At 46.0% G+C, this 23,280-nt stretch overlaps 1 protein-coding gene across 1 annotated transcript in view; it reads right to left on the bottom strand.

The window, feature by feature from the left end:
- The window catches only part of LOC146350540 (neurotrypsin-like), a 99,013-nt gene that overhangs the window by 43,120 nt on the left and 32,613 nt on the right, over positions 1-23,280 (bottom strand). The window contains 5 exon segments of the mRNA XM_084845584.1: positions 4,422-4,500; positions 6,578-6,783; positions 8,300-8,441; positions 9,058-9,260; positions 19,726-19,867. Coding sequence (XP_084701710.1) covers positions 4,422-4,500; positions 6,578-6,783; positions 8,300-8,441; positions 9,058-9,260; positions 19,726-19,867 — 772 coding nt within the window.

The following is a 23,280-nucleotide window of genomic DNA, read 5'->3' as shown; positions in this document are numbered from 1 at the left end:
CCTTTGCAGGATCCATCCTGATACCGTCAGCTGGGATAATGTAGCCAAGATAGTCCAAAGAGGTTAGGTCAAATGCACATTTCTCCAGCTTGGCATACAGATGGCGCTCGCGGAGGTGCTGGAGGACGGCAGAGACATGGTGCTGATGGGCGTGGGGGTCCTCAGAAAATATAAGTAAATCATCGAGATACACAATGAGGAAAGTGTCCAAATAGTCCTGGAAGATGGCATTCATAAAACACGAAAATGGGGGGGGCCCCCCCGCAGGCGAGCCCAAACGGCATCACTAGGTATTCGTACGCTCCGTACTGGGTGCTGAAACAGGTCTTCCACTCATCCCCCTCCCGGATGTGAATCAGATTGTAGGCGCCACGCAGGTCCAACTTTGTGAAAATCTTGACTCGCCCCAGGCGCTCCAGCATCTCAGGGATCAGGGGGAGGGGGTACTTGTCAGGGATAGAGACCAAATTGAGGGCTCTATAGTTGTGCACCGGGTGGAGTTCTCCAAATTTCTTGGCCACAAAGATGGTAGGGGTGCAGGCGGGGGAGGAGGAAGGGCGAATGAAACCACTTTTGAGGTTTTTGTCCAAAAACTCTCGCAGAGCTCAAAGTTCTGGCTCCAACATCGAATTCAGTCATCCAGTGGGGATGGTTGCCCCTGAAATGAGGTTAATGGCACAGTCAAATGGGTGGTGGTGGGGGAGCTGGTCAGCCTTCTTCTTGTCGAATACATCCCAAAAAGCTGCATACGTCTCTGGGAGGATCACGGTAGCTGAAGAACTGCCAGCAGCAGACGAGGAGGGGGAGAAGAGGGTTAAAGCCTGGGCTGGGACTGGCGCCTCAATCGGGAGGCAATGCTCCCAGCAGTAGGGAGACGCAAACTCCACTTGCTGAAGCTCCCAAGAAATCTGAGGATTATGCTTAGAGAGCAGGAAACACCCAGCACGATTGGGTATTGGGGAACCTTGGCCAAGTGAAACTGAATCTGCTCAACGTGGGACTGGGCACACAGAGTGAGTGGAGCTGTAATCCAGGTCACCGCACCCAAAGAAAGAGGACGCCCATCGATGGTCTCCACTGCCAAAGGGGCAGGAAGAGGCAGGGTAGGAATCTTGGGGAAAAGGGCGAAGGTTTCATCCATGAAACTGGTCATAGCCCCCGAGTCCACTAAAGCCAGGGCCTCCACCCCACCCCACTGGGAGGAGCGGAGGTGAACATGTAATAGCAGATGAGGGGGGGGATTGTGGAAGGCACCCACCGGGTGTGGAATCGACCCCCACACTGGAGACCCCCAACAGGCTGGGGGGCAGCGTAGTGAGGCCTGGGGGCGAGGAGGAGGAGGAGGAGGAGGAAGGAGAGGAGGTGGAGGCAGAGGAGCTGCGGGTCTAGCGCGGCAGGTTTTGGCAAAATGTCCCAGTTTTCCACATCGAAAACATCGGCACTGAGCGCGCTGCCGGTCTAGTTCCTCCGGGAGCAGTGGGGCTCGGGTAGCTCCCAGCTGCATCAGGGTCTCCTCCGCCCCCACCACAGGGACGGGGGGGGAGGGGGCAGGAAACGAGGGGGAATGGGAGGAGGGAAATTCTATGATTCTATTATTCAATATCTACTATTCTATGGTTCTATGATTCTATAAATCTCGGCCCCCAGCACCCTGCCGGGTCTGGCGGCAGCCCTCCAGCCAACTATGTATCTGGAGGCAGGCCTGGTGGGCTAGGTGTGCACGCCAACTCGTCCAAGATCTCGTCGTTCAAACCATCCAAAAACTGAGCCACCAGCGCGGCATCATTCCACTGTAAATCCTGCATCAGCAAGTGAAAAGTTGTCGCATAGCTGGAAACTGAGTCCTTGCCCTGCCTGAGGCGACGAATCTCCTGAGAAGCCGTCTGCGTGCGCAGGGGGTCACCGAAAAATCTAGCCATCACTGTCATGAAACCTTGATAGTCCCCGAGCAGGGGGTCATTAGCGAGAAGAAGTCCCAAAGCCCATTTAGCTGCCACGCCTGAAAGTAGGTTAATGATGAAGCCCACACGAACCTGTTCCGTGAGGAAATCCTCAGGTCGAAGGCGCATGTACAGCTCCGATTGGGCCCGGAAAATCTGAAAAAGTCCTTTCTCCCCAGAAAACTTCTCTGACAAAGCCAGAGAATCTTTGGGCACTTGCGGCAGGGGGGGGGGAATCGGGGGTGGTGGGGGTTGAACCGCAGCTTGCAGATTCTGTACGGCAGTCGTCAGTTGAGCCCCTTGATCACGGAGAATCTGGTTCTCTTGCGCCAGAGCTTGCACTGCCGGGTCCCTGGCACCCTCCATTCGGCAGTAGGAGAAGAGAGAGAGAGAGAGGGAAAAAAAAGAGGAACGGGGATCAAGCTGTCAGGAGCGCCCTGGTGGCTTCTTTCAGTAGATTCCAATAGCCAACTCAAGACACAGACAAAAGGATTCTTTTCAAGGCTTTAATCCTATTACAACTTAATGACTCTTTCAGATGCTAATCTAAGCATCTAACAAGCCTCGTTCCTGCACTTTCTCACTGCTAGGATCACTATCTATCTCAGGAATGCCGGCAGGAGGAATCTCTGCCAGCTGCTGTGCCTGTGAGGGAGGAGCTGGCTCCTCTCCCATGGATTGCTGATCCTCCTCAGAATCAGAATTGCTCTGGAGTTCTATTGGCTCAGTTTCCACCCTGACAGTTACTAGGTTGGGGAGCTCATTGCAGTCCTCTCTGAACACAAGGTCTGTCGTCTAAAACAGAGACTACCTCCTGCATAAACTTCCTCGAGTAAATGGTGGTTTGGAAGCCTTTTTGTTGCTTTTAGCATCCCTCACTAACCTCGGCTCGTTCTCAGCTTTAACCTTCCTTACGCCGTCCCTGGAAGCTTCAACTAGTGCAGAATGCAACAGCTAGATTGTTAAATTACACCATAAGAACCTAAGAATATAAGAGCTGTGCTGGATCAGATTGAAGGCCTATCTAATCCAGCATTCTGTTCCCACAGTGACCAACCAGATCCCTATGTGAAGCCCAGAAGCAAGATATAGGCGCAACAGCACCCTTCTGTTTGTGTTCCCCAGCAACTGGTATTGATAGGAATACCAGAGGTAATAGATAGTCACCATGACTTGTAGCCTTGTCCTCCATGCATTTGTTTAGTTACATTTTAAAGACATCCAAGTCGACAGCCATCACTTCACCTGGTGGAAGCAAAATCCAGTTTAACTATGCACTGTGTGAAGTACTTCCTGAATCTCTCACCAGTCAGCTTTATTGGGTGATCTTGGGTTTTAGTATTAAGGGGGATGGGGGAAAAAAATCTCCCCATCCACTTTGTCTACACCATGCATAATGTTATGCATATATCTGATGTCCCCTGCCCCCTTACTCACTTTTTTTAAAGTTACAGTACCAAATTATGAAACCTTTCAGCTCCAGCACCTTCAAAAAATTTGTTGCCTCTTCTGCATCTTTTCCAGATTAACTATATCCTTTTTGAGATGTGGTGACCAGAACTGTACCAAGTGTGAACTGTCAATTTATCCCTACTCTCTGCTTTCTGTTTTTTAACCAGTTACCAATCCATAACAGGACCTCTCCTCTTATTCCATGACTAAGTTTACTAAGGAGTCTTTGGTGAGGGACTTTGTCAAATGCCTTTTGGAAGTCCAAGTAAACAATGGATATTTCAAGTAAACTTCTGTCCATATGCTTATTGATACTCTCAAAGAAGTCTAAAAGGTTAGTGAAACAGGACTTACCTTTGCAGAAGCCATATTGATTCTTCTTCAGCAAGACCTGTCCTTCTATATGCTAGATAATTTTATCTTTAATAATGCTTTCCACAAATTTACTGGCCTGATCCCCCACCCCCCAGATTGCTTTTTTTAAAAATTGGAGATACATTGGCCACTTTCCAGTCCTGTAGTACAGAAGCTGATCTTAGGGATATGTTACATATTTTTGTATGAATGTCAGCATTTTCACATTTGAGTTGTTTAAGAACTTCCTGGTGGATACCATCTGGACCCAGTGATTTGTTTGTTTTCAGTTTGTTAAAAAGGTCTAGAATTTCATCTCTTTGCCTCTGTTCCTTAGACTTCCTTCCTGAAAATATCAGTTCAGGCATGGGTATCTGCCCTGTAGTTTCTACAGTGAAGACAGATGCAAAAATTCATCCAGCATCTCTATAATCCCCTTATCTTCCTTTACCACTCATTTAATTTCTATGTCACCTAACAGACCAACCACCTCCCTAGCCTGTTTCCTACTTCTGACATATTTAAATAATTTCCGTGCTCAATTCAAAGTGCTGATATTAAATTTTAAAGCCCTAAAAAGTTTGGGGCCAGGTTACCTGAACGATCATCTCCTGAGTGCCAAACCCAGGTGACAGCTGCTCTGCCTTCTTGAATAACAAGAGGCAAGTGAGGTACCTGAGAGATTTGTTTCCTCCAATTATTCTTTTCTTGCGGTGGTGAAGCAAGCGCAGTCCACACATGCTAAATATTGAACCTGCCAAAAAAGCCAAAATGAATAAGCACATAGTTTCACATCATAGCCCTTCCACACTATCTGTTAGGCTCAAAATCACATTTCAATACTCTTTTAATCCTTTTATATAAAATACTATATATTTTGTCCTTAAGCGTATAATTTTGAATATATATATATATATAGTATAATAAGAAAAAAATATTGAATTACAAAAGCACTTTACATTCTGTCACCTTGGGACACTAATTTTCTGCAACCACTAAATTGTTAATAGATTAAAACTGGAAAAATGCTTAGAAATAAATGTATGATATTAGTCAATATGAAACACAAAATATGAGAAACTCAAAATCTGGTGAAGCCAAGGCTGCTTCCAGACAAACCTTGTATTGTGCACCCTACGTCCTTCACAGAATATTACAAGTGTTCCCATGTTTTCCCATTGCTTCTTTTTTCTTACCACAGAAAATCCATTGAGGAAAAGATGGAATAGCAGCACAATGTCTTTTGATTGGTAGCACTAGGTGCCCTCTGTCTTGAAGCACCCAAAGTAACCAGGAACGCTGGTGAATAACTCCAAATTCTCCAAACATAAAAACCAGGCTTTGAAAGTTTTAGGAAGAATAAAATATGCATGTTGCACACAAATTCTGTAAATTTTATCTAAAATCAATCACACTCATAGATAGAAATTAGGAAGATTGTAGACACGTGTTGATGAGAAGCTGAACTTGTATCCACTGCTGGAGACAGTATCAACCCTTTCAAGTTAAAACAACAAAAACATTTTTGAACCTTAAGGACTAACAGTTATTATGGCATAAGCTTTCTTTCCAAGTTAAGTTCTATCCACACATTACAAAATTAATAGGGGCTGAGAAAGAATGGGATGTATGGGTATTGGATGGGGGGCTGTGCTAGGGACCGGGGACCCTGTTTATATGTGTTCCCGATCATGACACTCCTACCTAGATACAGAACACTGTGCTGCTTCCCTTTTAAAGTGAAGATGACATTGGGAGAGGGAATATCCAGCCTTCTTGCCATTTCTATACCATAGTCAGGGCTATGTAGTAGCACAGGAAAACTTCCAATTGTGCTTCTAGCCACAGAATTTGACTTTCATTGAGCTTTCTTTTCCTTCCTTTTTTTAATTTTTAAAGCAAATTGCTAGTCATTATGGCCGTGAAGATAGATTTTAAAGCAAGGATGGGAACCTCCGGACCACAGGAGGTCCCCATCCAGCTCACAAACATCCCTACTGAGTTAACTCCAACTAGAGATTGAAGAAAGGGAATTTCCCCTCCTCCCTCCCACACTGCAGTGAGTCTTTTTAAAACACCTCCATTGGTTCCTAACTGCAGCAAGGAGGGATTTTCGGGGGGAGGGGGGGAATCACTGCTGGGAAGGGAAGGTGCCAATGGGGTTTGTTTCCTTTCTTTAGCCCCTGAACCAGGAGGGTGGGGTGAATTTAAAGGAAAAAAGAGGCTGGGTGGGGAGATTGAACAGTGCACTCCTCCCTGCATGTGCAATGATCCTACTCCAGATCATGGCCCCACACACTTACACTAAAATAAACAGAAACATTAGGATCATCTACATGCTACTTATTTAATACAGCATGTAGTTTGGCCCTCTGGAAGCCAAATTTAGGCTAAAGTTCATGCACAGCCTAGTAAGGCATGAACCTACCCAGACATTACAGTCAACATCTGAGGCCTCCTCTGAGTGCCTATTCAGAGGGAGATTTGGCCACAGGGGAGAGGGCCTTCTCAGTGGGTAGCCCTTCAGTTGCGGAATGCTGTCCTCAATGAGGTCTGCCTGGTGGCAACACTGTCATCTTTTTTGGCACCAGGTTAAGACTTTCCTCTACTCCTAGGCATTTGATGGTATATGATGGGGCTTTAATGTAATTTGTTCTGTCAAGTCCCAGAATTTTATTTTAACTGTTTTTACGTGTTTTTAAATTGTTTACGTTAAAGATTTTATATTAGGTTTTTATTATGTTGTATTTTGTGTTGTAATTTTTGTGAACTTCCCAGAGACCTTTGGCCATTGGGCAGTACAGAAATGAATGAAATGAATTGCCACATACCTGCATTTCTGATTGACTGGATCTCTTTCTCCATGTAGTCACAGATCACTCCAGCATCTTGGCTGTGCCAGCAGTTGTGAATGCTACTTTCATGGACAATGCACTCACCCAAAGTACGCTCAGTGCCAATGCACTCCACATTGCCTAGTTGGATGGGAACATGTCCTTTGCCCAAATAAGCCACAGTCTTGGCTTTTGCAGAACCACTGCAAGGAGAGAATCAGTTAAGTTAATCAGAAGTCATTAAAGCCAAGCCCCCGCACTAAGGCCTAAACTAGGCACTACATTAAATATGTAGTGTGCATCTGGTCATTGTATTTTTTTTTTTTTACTTTGGAGCCATGTGCAGGTAGCAGAGGTTTAAACCTTCTCACTCAGCCACTCTCCCCGATCCTAAATCCCTCCCCAACACATGGGGCAGGGAAGTGAAAAAAAAGAGTGAGAAAACTCCATTGGTGCCAAAGAAGGTGTATTTTTTAAGCCCCTGTGGAGTGGGGTGAAAATTTAGGGGAAAGAAAGAGGATGGGTGGGAAGTTTTAAACCTCCCCTAGCTGTGCGTGATGATCCCAGTCTAGATTGGGAGTCTACGTGCTTACTTCAAAACAACGAAGTACAATTAAAAACACTGAGGTAACATTTTGTATACATCAGCTTCCCCAACCTGATACCCTCCAAGTGTTCGACTACAACTCCTATCATTCCCAGCAGAGTGGCCAAGGCACCAGGTTGAAGAAGGTGGGTATACATGAACAATATGGGTGCTGCCTTACCTTTAGAGCCCTGAAGCCCAGTGATTAAAATCAAAGCAAATAAATTAAATGGCCCCAACAAGGGACCTCTAAACATATTTAGTAGGTCAGCTAGAGGGGTTGTTATACAAGGTTTCATGGAAATCAAGTGAAGGGCTGCAGATGTGAATCTACAGTCCAGCTTAGTAGAGGAATGGATTTGTTTCTGTTTCTGGAGGCTGGTGGGGGCTATGATTAGGATGCTAGAAGGATGCTGGAAAGAGAAGATCAGGCAGGAACAATCAGGTATATGCTGATGCTGCAAGACTATAGAAGCTTCTCTAATTCTGTTTTGGAGCCTATCTTGAGTGGTGCTTCTCATTCATTCCTGCTCAGCCTGTAACTATAAAAACAAATAAAGGCTTCCTTAGACTCCAGTGGTCTCCTCTGAAGAAAATTGGTTCTGAAGGAGCTGCTTTGAACATCTACTATTAAGGATAGAAGGAGCAAAACTCAGCATTCATACAGTTAGTAAGGAGGCAAAGTTCACCACAGAGGCACACAATCGCCTTGTAGGAATAATATCACACATTAAGTATCCTGTCCACATACGGCCAGAGAGCAATCCACAGTCAGAAGATGCAAGAAAGAGCACTTCACTACAGCCAAATAGGGAAGCAGCCTGGAATACAAACTGTAATTACAGATTAAACCAAAGCCTGAAGCTATCCCTGCAAATAGAGAGCAAGAGAAAAGACCCCTCAATACCTGATGATGTCTGGGGCATATCCAGGCCCCGGAGTGGTGCTACTTGTCCCTCCAATTGCCAGTCCCAGAGGCAAAAGAGGGCTATGAATGAGCAATATCTCTGGCAGTAGGATGGTAGAAGGAGACTACACCCTTCTAAAGGCACCCCTGGGCAAAACTAGTTGATGACCATGGACTTTAAATACACTACCCTCCTTTCTTAAACAGAACCTTGCAATCCAATTACCTGTAACCCAGCTGCCTGCAGACCACAGCTGCATCTCTATCTGTCCAGCCATCATCACAGATGCTGCCCCACTGCCCATTCCGGAAGACCTCTACACGCCCTTCTTTGGTGCTCTCCCCATCCACCAGCCGCACAGGGAGCCCTGCAGGTTAAAGTCCATAATTCAAGATGTATAAAGATTAAAACAACAACTGAATGGTGTGGAGGTGGAACAGTGTAAGCTCTTGAGCAACTTGGAAATAAGATAGGTGTAATTAGAAAAACAGAGACACAACATGAAAATATGCTGGGGAAGAAGAAAAAAACACTGGAAGTTATTCTGAAGTACTAACTCATCAACTCATTTGTCTGAAGGGATTAATCCAAGCAAACTGGAAGTGAGGTGAAGGTCCCATGGGTAATTGGATACACCTGTCTCTGTTTTCCTCATTAAGGTGCTTAAAGCAATGGAGTGGGGGGAGAAAGGGTTCAGTGTCCCTCACCTGTGTACCCCGTTATGATGTTAAAATTAAACCCCATCCCATGTTTTATGTGAACAGGTTAGACACAAGAACAAACATGGCTGCTCCCATCATTTCTACTTTGGCCTGAAGTAATTGAGTAAAATGAGAATGCTAACTTCTTAGTCCTGGGGGGGGGGGGTGCTCAAGGGTGCTCAATCCAGGTGCTCAAGGGTCATTCCACAGTGAGGCAACGGGCTGAATGAATGTGCTTCCGCACCAAGTTCCCACTTCTTTGGAGAATGCAAGGCTAGTTACCTGTAGCCTCTTCAGTGATCCTGTTGCTATCCAGGGAGCAGTGGATTCCCACATCTTCTTCATGTGAGCAGTCATGTTGACCCCACTTACTGTGGGGGCAGTCGAACAGAGACAATTCAGTGCCAGTGCAAGCCACATCATCCAGTAAGATGAAGCCTTGACCAGATGCAAATTCCCCTTTTGGTGCCAGCCTGGCAGGGCCACTAGAGAAAGCAAGCAAGCAAGCAAGCAAAAATGCTGATAGACCCTGTTTTCAGAGACTCCTTCACACAGTAGCAGTCTTAACCAGAAAGGAGTCAATATTCCTTTGAAGTAAACCCATAAATGAAAAGCTGGGTAACAAAGTGGATGAGTTGTTGTAAAGTGGATGAATTAATTGGCATGAGTGGATTTTCCAGAAATATGACAGGAAAATGACAGGGTGCTGAAGATATATTTCCTTATCGAGTCCTGAAAATATATTTGCATATAGTTTGGTACAGGGCCAAATATATACAGGAAGAAAAGGTGTGAGTTGGGAGAAGAATTACCCTGTTTCTCAGTTAATTCAGCTCTAACAAATCAATGTCATTTGTATTTAAACCTGCTGAAACTAAAGGCAAGCTATGAACAGAACAGAATATTACATACATCCTTTGTTCTTGCCACTCCTTTCCCTCATCTTCCTCTATTTCTCCCTCTGCTAAAATTTGGATTGTACGCCCTTTGGGAGACTTCCCTTTTTTACTTACGTTATTCTATAAAGTCTTGTGTACAGTGATGGCATAATAACAACTTTCATATTAATATACATAGGTTTGTACACATTCTTGTCAGCATTGAATAACCTTTCTATGACCTATCGGTTCTTTATGAGATTTAAGGCGCAATCCTATGCATATTTAGAAAGAAAAAAGTCCTACACCTCCCAGCATTCCTCAGCCAGCATGCATAGAATTGCACCTTTAACATATTTTAAAATTGTAATCCCGATGACAATTCAACATTTGTACAAAATAGAAAACTGTTTCCACAGTCTTCTAGATGTTCCTCTCTATATTGATGGAAATGCATGGAGGTAACACCAAGTTTTAACATTGCTCTCTGATTGTGAAGATGCTAAAGTCAATTTTTTATTAATTATACCCAGGATCTTTGCTTGATTCAGATATTATACCTAGTCATAATTAAGGAAGCTTAACTATGGTCTGGTGTCATGTCTGAGTTAACAAACCATGGTTTGTGAGCAGCCAGCAAGCCAGAATCAGAAACCATGGCTTAGAATCATAGAATAGTAGGGTTGGAAGGGGCCTACAAGACCATCGAGTCCAACTCCCTGCTCAATGCAGGAATCTAAGTCAAAGCATCCCTGACAAGTGGCTGTCTAGCTTCATCTTGAATGCCTCTAGTGTGGGAGAGACCACCACCTCCCTAGGTAATTGGCTCCATTGTCGTATTGCTCTAACAGTCAAGACATTTTTTCCTGATGTCGAGCCGGAATCTGGCTTCCTGTCACTTGAGCCCATTATTCCTTGTTCTGTACTCTGGGATGATCGAGAAGGGATCCTGGCCTTCCTCTCTGTGGCAACCTTTCAAGTACTTGAAGAGCACTATCATATCTCCCCTCAGTGTTCTCTTCTCAAGGCTAAACATGTCCAGTTCTTTCAGTCTCTCCTCATAGGGCTTTGTTTCCAGTCCCCTGATCATCTTTGTTGCCTTCCTCTGAACCCTCTCCAGTTGGTCTACATCCATCTTAAAGTGTGGTGCCCAGAACTGGACACCGTACTCCAGATGAGGCCCAACCAGTGCTGAGTAGAGGGGAACTCATACTTCCTGGGATTTGGAAGCTATGCTTCTATGAATGCAACCCAAAATAGCATTTGCCTTTTTTGCAGCCACATCACATTGTTGGCTCGTATTCAGCTTGTGATCTACAACAACTTCAAGATCCTTCTCGCTTGTAGTACTGCTGAGCCAATTATTCCCCATCCTGTAACTATGCATTTGCTTTCTTTTTCCTAGGTGTAGAACTTGGCATTTATCCCTATTAAATTTCATTCTGTTGTTTTCTGCCCAGCGCTCCAGTCTATCAAGATTATTTTGAATTTTGTTTCTGTCTTCCAAAGGATTAGCTATCCCGCCCAATTTTGTGTCATCTGCAAATCTGATAAGCATTCCCCACACCTCCTCTTCCAAGTCATTAATAAAAATGTTGAAGAGCACTGGGCCCAGGACTGAGCCTTGCAGTACCCCACTCGTTACCTCTCCCCAGTTTGAGAAGATCCTATTGATAAGCACTCTTTGAGGCCGATTCTGTAGCCAACTGTGGATCCATCTGATAGTTGTTTCATCTAGCCCATTTTGAGCTAGTTTGCTCATCAGGATATCATGGGGCACTTTGTTGAAAGCTTTGCTGAAGTCGAGGTATATTATGTCCACAGCATTTATTTTAACCCAGATGATCTCAATAGGGTTACCAAGCTCATCCTCCTGTATTTCTGTGCAGAGATTAGGGTTGGCAGAGAATTTCTCCCCGAAACTTCGGGGGGCCGAGCGCCAACGTGTTCGGCCCCCCGAACATGTTTCGGGGAGAAATTCTCCGCCCCCCGCCCCTCCCCGGGACGGGACTTACCTTTGGTGAATGTCCCTCCCGGCGGTGGGTCCGGCTGGCGGTTCGGCAGGTCTTCGTCCAGGGCGGGAGCGGCAGCTGGTCTTTCAACCGGCTGCCACCGCCACCATTCCAATAAAAGAAAAAAAAAACACACGCCCCCGTCATAGGCTACGTGACGATTCACGTAGCCTATCACGGCTAGATTTGCAAAGTCAACCGTGATAGGCTACATAAATCGTCACGTAGCCTATGACGGGTGACTTTAAAAAAAAAAAAAGCGCGTACGGATAATGGCGGCCCCCATAGGGAGCCGCCATTCCCGTTCCTTATTTGGTCGCTGTAGTCTACGTAAATCTTTACGTAGACTACGGCGACCAAATAAGGAACGCAAATGGCGGCTCCCTATGGGGGCCGCCATTTGCGTACGCGCTTTTTTTTTTTTTAAGTCACCCGTGATAGGCTACGTGACGATTTACGTAGCCTATCATGGCTGACTTCGCAGATCTAGCCATGATAGGCTACGTTAATCGTCACGTAGCCTATCACGGGGGCGTTTGTTTGTTTTTAACTTTTTAGTTCGCGGCCGGGCGAGGCGCCTCCTCCCCGGCCTGAATTTCGGCCGGGCGAGGCGGGAAGCCTCCCCCCCCGGCCTGAACTTCGCGGAGGGAGCAGCGAAGCGCCTCCCCCCCACCGCGAAAACCTTCGAGGACAGGTAAGTGACTTTCGTGCACCCCTAGCAGAGATATGTATTTTTAACATATAGTGCAACTCCACCTCCCTTTCTGTTCCTCCTGTTCTTTTTTGAACAAGTTATATCCTTCAATTGCTGTATTCCAGTCATGGGAGTCATCCCACCAAGTCTCAGTTACACCTGTCAAGACATAATTTCCCTCCTGTATCAAGAGTTCAAGTTTGTTCTCTTTGTTCCCATACTCTGGGCATTAGTATATAGACATCGAAGACCATGTGCTTTATAGTCTGGCTTTCTTCCTACATGTTTCTGAAGACTATTATTGGGCGCTATTAGAGCTGTTCTCTCCGTTGTGGTGTATGAGCCTTCATCCATTGTTACCCCCAACTTTACATCTCCCTCCCCCGTAGGATTCAGTTTAAAGCCCTCTTGATTAAGTTCTTCATGCTGTGGCCAAACACATTCTTCCTAGCCTTTGAGAGGTGCAACCCATCCCCTGCCAACAGTCCATCTTCCAGGAAGCATAGCACATGGTCCTAGAATCCAAATCTCTCTTGTCGGCACCACCTTCGTAGCCAGTCATTCACCCGGGGTATTTTTCTTTCCCTTTCTAGCCCTCTTCTAACTACTGGAAGGATGGGTGAGAAAACTATCTGGGCCCCAAAGTTCTTGAGTTTCCTTCCCAAAGCTTCAAAGTCTGATGTGATTTCTTTGTAGCTACACTTGGTGGTATCATTTGTTCCCACATGGATGGGAAGAAAGGGATACCTGTCAGTGGGCTTTGTGAGTGTTGTCGTTGTTCAGTCGTTCAGTCATGTCCGACTCTTCATGACCCCATGGACTATAGCACGCCAGGCCTTCCTGTCCTCTGCTCTCTCCCGGAGTGTGCTAAAGTCCATATTCATTGCATCGGTGATGCTATCTAGCCATCTCATCCTCTGCCGTCCCCTTCTCCTTTTGCCTTCAATCTTTCCCAGCATCAGGGTCTTTACCAGTGACTTTTCTCTTCGCATTAGGTGGCCAAATATTTCAGCTTCAGCTTCAGTATCAGTCCTTCCAATGAGCAGTCAGGGTTGATTTACTTTAGGATGGACTGATTTGACTTCCTTGCAGTCCAGGGGACTTGTAAGAGTCTTCTCCAGCACCACAGTTCGAAAGCATCGATTCTTCGGCGCTCAGCCTTCCTTATAGTCCAGCTCTCACAGCCATATGTTGCTACTGAGAAAACCATAGCTTTGATTATACGAACCTTTGTCGGCAAGGTGATGTCTCTGCTTCTTACTATGCTGTCTACGTTTTGCCATAACTTTCCTCCCAAGGAGCAAGCGTCTTTTAATTTCATGGCTACAGTCACCGTCTGTGGTGATCTTGGAGCCCAAGAAAGTAAAATCTGCCACTGCTTGCATTTCTTCCCCTTCTATATGCCAGGAAGTGATAGGGCCAGATGCCATTATCTTAGTTTTTGTAATGTTGAGTTTCAAACCAGCTTTTGCACTCTCCTCTTTCACCCTCAACAAAAGGCTCTTGAGATCCTCTTCACTTTCTGCCATTAGGGTGGTATCGTCTGCATATCGGAGGTTGTTGATAATTCTCCCAGCAATCTTAATTCCGACCTCTGATTCATCCAACCCGGCATTTCTCATGATGTACTCTGCAGTTAAATAAGCAGGGTGACAATATGCAGCCTTGTCGTACTTCTTTCCCAATTTGGAACCAATTGGTTGTTCCATGTCTGGTTCTTACTGTTGCTTCTTGACCCTCGTACAGGTTTCTCAGGAGACAGGTAAGTGGTCTGGTACTCCCATCACTTTAAGAATTTGCCACAGTTTGTTGTGATCCACACAATCAAAGGCTTTAGCGTAGTCAATGAAGCAGAAATAGACGTTTTTCTGGAATTCGCTTGCTTTCTCCATGATCCAGCGAATGTTGGCGATTTGATCTCTAGTTCCTCTGCCTCTTCGAAACCCAGCTTGTACTTCCGGTAGTTCTCGGTTCGCATACTGCTGAAGCCTAGCTTGTAGGATTCTGAGCATCACCTTGCTGGCATGTGAAATGAGCATAATTGTGCGGTAGTCTGAGCACTCTTTGGCATTGCCCTTCTTTGGAATTGGAATGTAAACTGACCTTTTCCAGTCTTGCGGCCATTGTTGAGTGTTCCAAATTTGTTGGCATATTGAGTGCAGCACTTTAACAGCATCATCTTTTAGGATTTTAAATAGCTCAGCTGGAAGACTGTCATCTCCGCTAGCTTTGTTGTTAGTAATGCTTCCTAAGGCCCACTTGACTTCACTCTCAAGGATGTCCGCCTCAAGTTCAGTGACCGCACTATCACAGCTATCAGGGACATTCAGATCTTTCCTGTATAGTTCTTCTGTGTATTCTTTCCACCTCTTCTTAATCTCATCTGCTTCTGTTAGGTCCCTGCCTTCTTTGTCCTTTATCATGCCCGTCTTTGCACAAAACGTTCCCTTGAGATATCCAATTTTCTTGAAAAGATCTCTAGTCTTTCCCATTCTGTTGTTTTCCTCGATTTCTTTGCATTGTTCATTTAAGAAGGCCTTCTTGTCTCTCCTTGCTGTTCTCTGGAACTCTGCATTCAGTTGGATATATCTTCCCCTTCCTCCCTTGCTTTTCGCTTCCCTTCTTTCGTCAACTACTTGTAAAGCCTCATCAGACAGCCACTTGGCTTTCTTGCATTTCTTTGGGATGGATTGAGTTGCTGCCTCCTGAACAATGTTACGGACCTCCGTCCATAGTTCCTCAGGCACTCTGTCTATCAGGTCTAATCCCTTAAATCTATTCCTCACCTCCACTGTATATTCATAAGGGATATGATTTAGGTCATACCTGAATGGTTTAGTGGTTTTCCCTACGTTCTTCAATTTAAGCCGAAATTTTGCAAGAAGCAGCTCATGATGTGAGCCACAGTCAGCTCCAGGTCTTGTTTTTACTGACTGTATAGAGCTTCTCCATCTTTGGCTGCAAAGGACATAATCAATCTGATTTTGATATTGACCATCTGGTGATGTCCACGTGTAGAGTCGTCTCTTGTGCTGTTGGAAAGTGTAGTGTGGAAAGTGTTATGAGTGTAGGCAACCCTTCAGCTACATTTCTAATCCATCTCCTGGGAGACAGCATACCTGGCAAGCCCATGGGTCTTCGCAACATACTTGGGTTTCAATCCCTCGGAGCAAGGAGTCTCTCACTACTACTACTCTTCTGTTCTTGTTGTAGGCCTTGGTTTCATCACCTCTGCTTGACTGACCTTCAGCCTCTTTCTCGCTCTCATGCAGGTTCCCCTCTAATTCTTCCTCTGTGGGCTGTCCTCCAGTCTCATCCTCAAGTACCTGGAAGTGGTTCCATAGTTCCACTGCTTCCACTTATGTAAAGTGGCTTCTGATTCTTCTGCTCCTGTCACCTTGGAAGTAGAGTATCCTCTACTTCACTTTTCCTCACCTCAGCATTTTCCTCTTCAGTCTCAGCTTGCTGTTGCTCTTCTAGCTTCTGTTCTTCACTTTGCTGCTGCAGTTCCACCGTTCTGTCCAAAAACTCTTCGTCTTCTCTTATTCCCTGGAGGGTTGACACTCGCTGCTCCAGTCCTCCTACTTTTTCTTTCAGCAGCATGATCATCTTGCACTTGTTGCACTTGTAGGCCATGTTGATTTACGGCAAGAAAACAAACATTGGAAACACCTTGCAGGTCACCACCACCGGAGAGTCTTCCTTCCATAATCTCTATTCCCTTTATGTTTCTAGCTTTCGGATAGTACTGGAGTAGCCTGTTCTTTGTCTTCTATTCACTGGAGGTTAACAACAGAGACCCACTGGTATGGAAGTGTGTGTTACAAGAAAGAGAATTTTTAAAAAAACTGGAAAAAATGTTAGCGGCCTCCCCCTTGACCGAACTCCCCTGGCAAACGCCTGTTTGCTCTCCCTGTTCACTCACTCTGATCGCTCACTCTCTGGGAGCTTGCTTGCTTGTATAGCCCCTAGACCAGCTGGAGCAGCTTCCTCTGCTCTGCTCTGCTAGGAGGCAGGAGACAGACTGGAACTTCCTGCCCACACGGCTGCTGGGAGTACTCAGGCCACACCCCTTCAATTCAATTGGAGCTCTCAGGAGCACATGGTGAGCACACGGTGACTCAGAATGGAAAGGACAGTCCCTTGGGCTTACTCCAGCCCACTCACCACTTTGCCTTTGTCTTCTCTTCCACTGCAACTCCCCTGGCAAACTCCTGTTTGCTCTCCCTGTTTGCTCGCTCTGATCACTCACTCTCTGGGAACTTGCTTGCTTGTATAGCCCCTAGACCAGCTGGAGCAGCTTCCTCTGCTTTGCTCTGCTCAGTTAGGAGGCTTGGGGCAGGGGGGATCTTCACTACAACGGAATGAGAAGCATGTTGGGGTATTATTTGGATTTTCATGGAATCAGCTTGGGTCCCTCAGACACACAAAGCAAGAAAAGCTGAGTGTACTGTACCTTTAAAATCCAGTTTTCATGGGTCACACAGAGCTTGAAAGGACCATACTTCCAGGTTGAGTGGGGGGGAGTAAAGAACTGAACATCATCAACCAGGCAGGGGCTGCTCAGCCAATGAGAGAGGCTTGTTTCCTAGGCCATGTCCAGGCTCCCCACTGCTACTACATTATTTTGAATGGAGAGTAACTAATTCACAACTCTCTAGAAAAAACCCAATTATCTAGTACAGCATCTGAAGGCTCCCTATGAGAGTAACGCACCTCCTCAATTTGGGTGGTGGGCTGCAAACATTCCAGCAAACTGTTGTGGACTTATTGCTCCTGCCCCATTTTCTTCAGTGTGTCCTGATGAAGCCAAAATCCTCGATTCTCGAGTGCAGCATCTGAAGGCTCCCCCTGAGAGCATCCCACCCCTCACCCCCCAATTTCACCCCATTCCAACAAACTGTCATGGAGTTATTCCTCTCCCCCTGTTTCCCAATTTGTGCACTTTTCCAAGAAGAAGCCAAAATCCCCAGTTCACCAGTGCAGCATCTGAAGGCTCCCCCTGAGAGCACCCTCCCCTGAAATTCTCCCCATTCTGGCAAACTGTCACAGAGTTGTAGCTTTCAAGCTGTTTTTACTGCAAGCAACAGGGAAGGTAAGCACCGCAACAAGAAGCAGGGAATCATAGAATCATAGAATAGTAGGGTTGGAAGGGGCCTACAAGGCCATCGAGTCCAACCCCCTGCTCAATGCATGAATCCATAGGGATGTCAGAGAAATCCGCTGCAGATTCAAATGAGGCCAGATTCTTTGGAATCCAGCCTCAGGAATCCGCCATGGATTGGGACCACTTACCTCTGCTCCAGGAGGACTGGAGGCAGAACGGCACTCGGCTGTTTCTTCCAGCCAGAGCAGTTCGCCTCCTCCCTGTCCCTGCCGATTGCCTTAAAAAAAAAAAGTCTTAAAAAAATGGCGATCAGCAGGATGTGCCCATAGACTTATACACAAATGGAGTCATTAATCTTGCGTCTATGTGTCCATAGGCAAGATTCACTGCTCTATTTTGCGTATACGTCTGTGAGCACATGCGATCAGCAGGATGTGCCCACAGACTTATACGCAAAATAGAGCGGTGAATTGTGCGTATAAGCCTATGGACACATAGACTTGTACACAAGATTCATGACTCTATTTGCGTATAAGTCTATGGGCACATCCTCTCGATCACTTTTTTTTTTAAGACATTTTTTAAAAGGACAGGGAGGAGGCAAACAGCTCTGGCTGGCAGGAAGGAAGGTAAGCGCCCCCAAGCCAGTTCCTCCCCCCCCCCCAGAATCCGAACAGAGCTGCTCTGGAGGCTTCCGGGGGGCTTCCGGAACAGATGGTGGGGAATCCGTACACCCCTACGAATCCAAGTCAGAGCATCCCTGACAGATGGCTGTCCAGTCTTGTCTTGAATGCCTCCAGTGTGGGAGAGCCCACTACTTCCCTAGGTAATAGGTTCCATTGTATTGCTCTAACAGTCAGGAAGTTTTTCCTGATGTTCAGCCGGAATCTGGCTTCCTGCCACTTGAGCCCATTATTCCATGTCCTGCACTCTGGGATGATGGAGAAGAGATCCTGGCCTTCCTCTCTGTGACAACCTTTCAAGTACTTGAAGAGTGCTATCCTGTCTCCCCTCAGTCTTCTCTTCTCAAGGCTAAACATGCCCAGTTCTTTCAAGTCTGTCTTCATAGGGCTTTGTTTTCCTTTGTTTCCTTTGTAACTGTGCATTTGGTTTCTTTTTCCTAGGTGCAGAACTTGGCATTTATCCCTATTAAATTTCATTCTGTTATTTTCCGCCCAGTGCTCCAGTTTGTCAAGATCATTTTGAATTTTGTTTCTGTCTTCCAAAGTATTAGCTATCCTGCCCAATGTTGTGTCATCTGCAAATTTGATCAGCATTCCCTGCACCTCCTCCTCCAAGTCATTAATCAAAATGTTGAAGAGCACTGGGCCCAGGACTGAACCCTGTGGTACCCTGCTCGTTACCTCTCCCCAGTTTGAGAAGATCCCATTGATAAGCACTCTTTAAGTCTGATTCTGTAGCCAACTGTGGATCCACCGGATCGTTGTTTCATCTAGCCCACTTTGAGCTAGTTTGCTCATCAGGATATCATGGGGCAGGATATCATGGGAAGTGAACCAACGTGCAAGAATCAGACAAGTCCCAGAGTAAAGCAAATGTGAAGTAACGCAAACAGAAGGGAAGCTGCTAAGTAACGCAAGGCTCAGACAAGCACCCAGAGAAACAAAGACGCAACATCAGAGAGGCAAATTAACACAACATCAGAGAAGCCAATCAACCCAACATCAGGCAAACAGCAGAGAAGCACATAATGACAGGGAATGGGAGGCTAGTTACTCCCACTGGCAAAAAGGAAGTACAGCATGATTCTGAAGGCTCGACAGAGTGTAAGAGTGCTTTGGAAAGGCAGGCTAGGTACTGTAGTTACTCTCATGACTCTCCCTGGGGATAGTAGTGCCAATGGGGAAAATGTGTGAAGGGGGGGAGGGGTGCCCCCACCCCTTGACCACGTCACTGCCAGATCACAGCCACGTCACAAAGGCACGTAATGGGGAGGAACGGGCACACTGCAGCAGAACCACCTGGGAGCTGCTTTAACTGAAAAAAATGGAGTAAAAGGATTCTCGGATAATGTGGCTCTTCAAGACAGAAGCTGCTGGTTGGCAATGTACTGGCCACAGCATCATGTGCCATGAACAACCTCAAAATGCTCCCAATCAGCAGGAAGTCCCCGTGAAGACAGCCCCTTGGAATGACTTTGCAAACCATGATTTGTGCTAACTCTGGTTTGACATAATTGACCCACAGATGGTTCCCATAAAATCCCCTTTTTAAAAACTTTATTCTCTTTTCACTTACTTGAAGCCCAACTGTCTGCAAGCCACCTGGGCATTGATACCTGTCCAGCCATCATCACATATGCATCCCCAGCCTCCATTATGGTATACCTCCACTCTTCCTTCATTTGGGTCGTGGCCTCCTGCCAGTCGGATAGTACCTTCTGCTAGGATAAGAGAGATATAGACAGACAGTTCCTTCCTATCCTATCCTCCTGAAAACTACATACAGTGGAACAACCCCATTATCAACAGTCTCCCAGAAATGTCTCTTGGCATTTTGAGCTGGAACTTAGATGCTTCATAGCTTATGCTGTAGTAATTCCAGGACGTCGTGAATCTCTGGTACAAGATTGCCTCAAACAACATGGAACAATGTTTCTAATCAATAATTTTATATTAAAGCATAGCAGGTACAATCCAGCCCAAGTTATGCACTTTTAAATCCTATTGATTTCAACAGGGAAAGTTAAGCTTGTCTTAAATCTTTGCACTGAAATCAATAACACTTAAATGCACAATTTAAGTTCTCTGGGTGGATTACAAACAGTTAAAAGGCAAAAATATGATAGAACAGTTAAAATATAAAATGCAATAAAATATTTAAAAGAATAAAACACAATACAATATAAAACAATAAACAGCACAGGAATCAATAAAACAGCCATAAAAATCTAGAACTAGGTCTCTAAAATGCCTGGGAGAAAATAATGGTCTTTGCCTGGTGCTGAAAAGATAACAACGTAGGTGCCAGGCAAACCTCTTTGGGGAGTTTATTCCATAAGTGGGGTGCCACAACTGAGAAGGCCCTCTCTCTTGTAGCCACCCATTCACCTTCTTTCAGCAGGGTCACCCGGATGAGGACCTCTGAAGACGACCTAAGGGACCAGAGCAGGTACATGTGGGAGGAGACTTCCTTTAGATTAGTGTAAATTTTTTTCATAGATTTCATCTATTCGTACAATTTACTGGGCAGAATCCAATGCTACCTGTGGAGCAGCAGGACCCACTACCAGTGCAATGGGAAGCTAGCGCTTCTTAAAGCTGAAATGCTCGTTTCCGGAATGGAACAGGTCAGTGGAGCTTGCAGAAGGGAGCTCTGCTGGCCTGTCCATGTCATTTCCAAGGCTGCTCTTGGAAACGCAAGCTTCCTGTTGTGCCAGCAGAAGGTCCCGCTTATGCAACATAATCAGCAGAGGCGCACGGCAGCTTTGGATACTGCCCAAAACATTTATGTGGAGGTATAATATTTATTTATTTATTTATTTATTACTTTTCTATGCCACCCATCAGCCAAAGCTCTCTGGGCATTTCTATAACAAAAAATGGAATAACTGGGAAAAACTCCAACCAAGTGCAGGCTTAGACATTTTTTGTATCTTAAAGGAAAAGTCAATATTGCATCCCTCCCCACTCATGATTTAATGACACCTAGGAGATGGAGGTTAAAATAAAGAAAATTGTGTGTGTGTTGCACATGTGCATACATACATTTTGAATCTGCTACCATGACAAGACATGAATGGTGGCTTCATGTCATGTCACAGTAAGGCAGGCCCTCAATGCACACGTATTTACAGGATGCATTTTAAAAATGAGCATTACCTCCATAGTTTCAGAAAAGAGTCTGTAAGGACATGTACTTATTGCATATTTGTGTACCTCTGATTGCAGAATTTAGGATTTTTATGGCAGCTTTCTGGAACTCCCCTTCCACATTAAGTTCAGGAGTGAACAGTGACGCTCCTCTGCCTATACTTGTTTAGGGACTATGAGGCAAGGAATAGATTGCAGAACAAAGACATAGACTGGATTCGCATGACACACTAACCCACGATGGGTTGTTTTCTGGAACAACCCATGATGGGTTACCATGTCACCTGTGAGCTGTTTTTCCCACCCACAGCAGCTTGTTTCCCCCAAACAACCCATCCTGAGAACCTATGGTCTGTAGTAGGAGTTGTTTTACCTAAAGTGGCTTAGCATGTTATCTGTTGCACCAGTGTAGCTTACAGAGATTGCCTACAGAGCCGCTCGGCAAGAGCGGCCAAAAACGCTGCCACTGCTCTGCTCCTCTCAAGCAATCGCTCTTCTCGAGATCTGCCTTGCAAAAGATTGCGCTGCCACCGCCACTCCATCCTGTTTGCCACCCAACTCCTCCCCCGCCCCATCCTTTGGCAATGAACCCTGCAAAGTTGCTTTTGCTCACATAAGTGTGTAATCGGCAGAGCGACCTTGAGCAAAGATGTTTTCCTAACACATTCAGCTGTGTCCCTGACTCCAAAGCATCCTCCCCACCCCCGATGTGCATGGTTCTGAAACAGTTTCACCTGCGGGTAAATCCTAACTTTTCCATGGAAAAGCCACATCGTCCAATTATCCAGTAGTGCATCTTGTGCCTCCCCATAAGAGGAACCTGTATATTAAATTTCATCTGATTCCTGCAAACTTTGAAGGACTTGGAAGCCCCCCACCCCTTTTTGGTGCAAAGTTCCCACCATGTAAGTATCCCTAATTTCCAGTCAGGCCGCCCCTTCCCAACTCAGCAGATACTTCTTCCGCTCCCTACAACCAACGAGACTGGACCCCACCCCCTCACCAACTTTTCACTAGGGATGGCAGAGAATTCCGCCACGGATTCCAGTGAGGCCCCCCGGAATCCGTGGCGGAATGGCCCCCTGCCCCCCCGTGGAATCCTCCTGGATGGAACTTACCTGGGGCGGAGGCGGCGGCGGTGGCTGGTCTCCTGGCCAGCCACGGCTGGGCTGCTGAGGCTGCCACTGCCGTCCTTCGAGCTGTGATAGGCTATGTAAGAATTTATGTAGCCTATCACGGCTAATCCCCCCCAAAAAAACCCAGCGTATGCAAACGGTGGCGGCTACAGCGGCCACCATTTGTGTTCTCTATTTTTCGCCGTTCTAGCCTATGTAAATATTTACGTAGGCAATTACAGCTACAACAAAAAAAGGGAACCGCAAATAGCATAGTGGGCGCTATTTGTGTTCCTTTTTTTTCGCCGTAATTGCCTACGTAAATATTTACGTAGGCTAGAACGGCGAAAAATAGAGAATGCAAATGGTGGCTGCCGTAGCCGCTGCCATTTGCGTACGCTGGGTTTTTTGAGGGGGTTTAGCTGTGATAGGCTGCGTAAATTCTTATGTAGCCTATCATGGCTGCCTGGCTGGACGCAAATGGCGGCCGCTACGGTGGCCGCCATTTGCGGCCGCAGCAGCCCGTCCGCAGCCGGAAATCTGGCTGTGGACAGCCCTGGCCATCGAGGATCCCGGGGGGAGGGACGGAGCACCTCCCCCCCCCATCACAAAAGATTTTGCAAAAAGGTAAGTGAGTTTCATACATCCCTACTTTTCACTGCCACCATCAGCCCCCAAGCTAGCCATCCAACACCTCCTCCAACCCAGAACTGATGCCAAATAGTGCCTTAGTAGATTCAAAGCAGTATTAAGCAAGCCAAACAAGCCAAATAAGCCACTTTGTATACCAATAAAATATTTCTTTCTATACTGTGTTGTTGATTTGCTTCTGGTGAGGGGGGAGCTGTCAAAGGCTTGAAAATTGG

The sequence above is a fragment of the Heloderma suspectum genome, chromosome 3, assembly GCF_057233095.1.
Source record: "Heloderma suspectum isolate Gila_16-S chromosome 3, 16-S_ref, whole genome shotgun sequence".
In the NCBI taxonomy this organism is placed as follows: domain Eukaryota; kingdom Metazoa; phylum Chordata; class Lepidosauria; order Squamata; family Helodermatidae; genus Heloderma; species Heloderma suspectum.
This window is presented reverse-complemented; position numbering and strand designations above follow the sequence as displayed.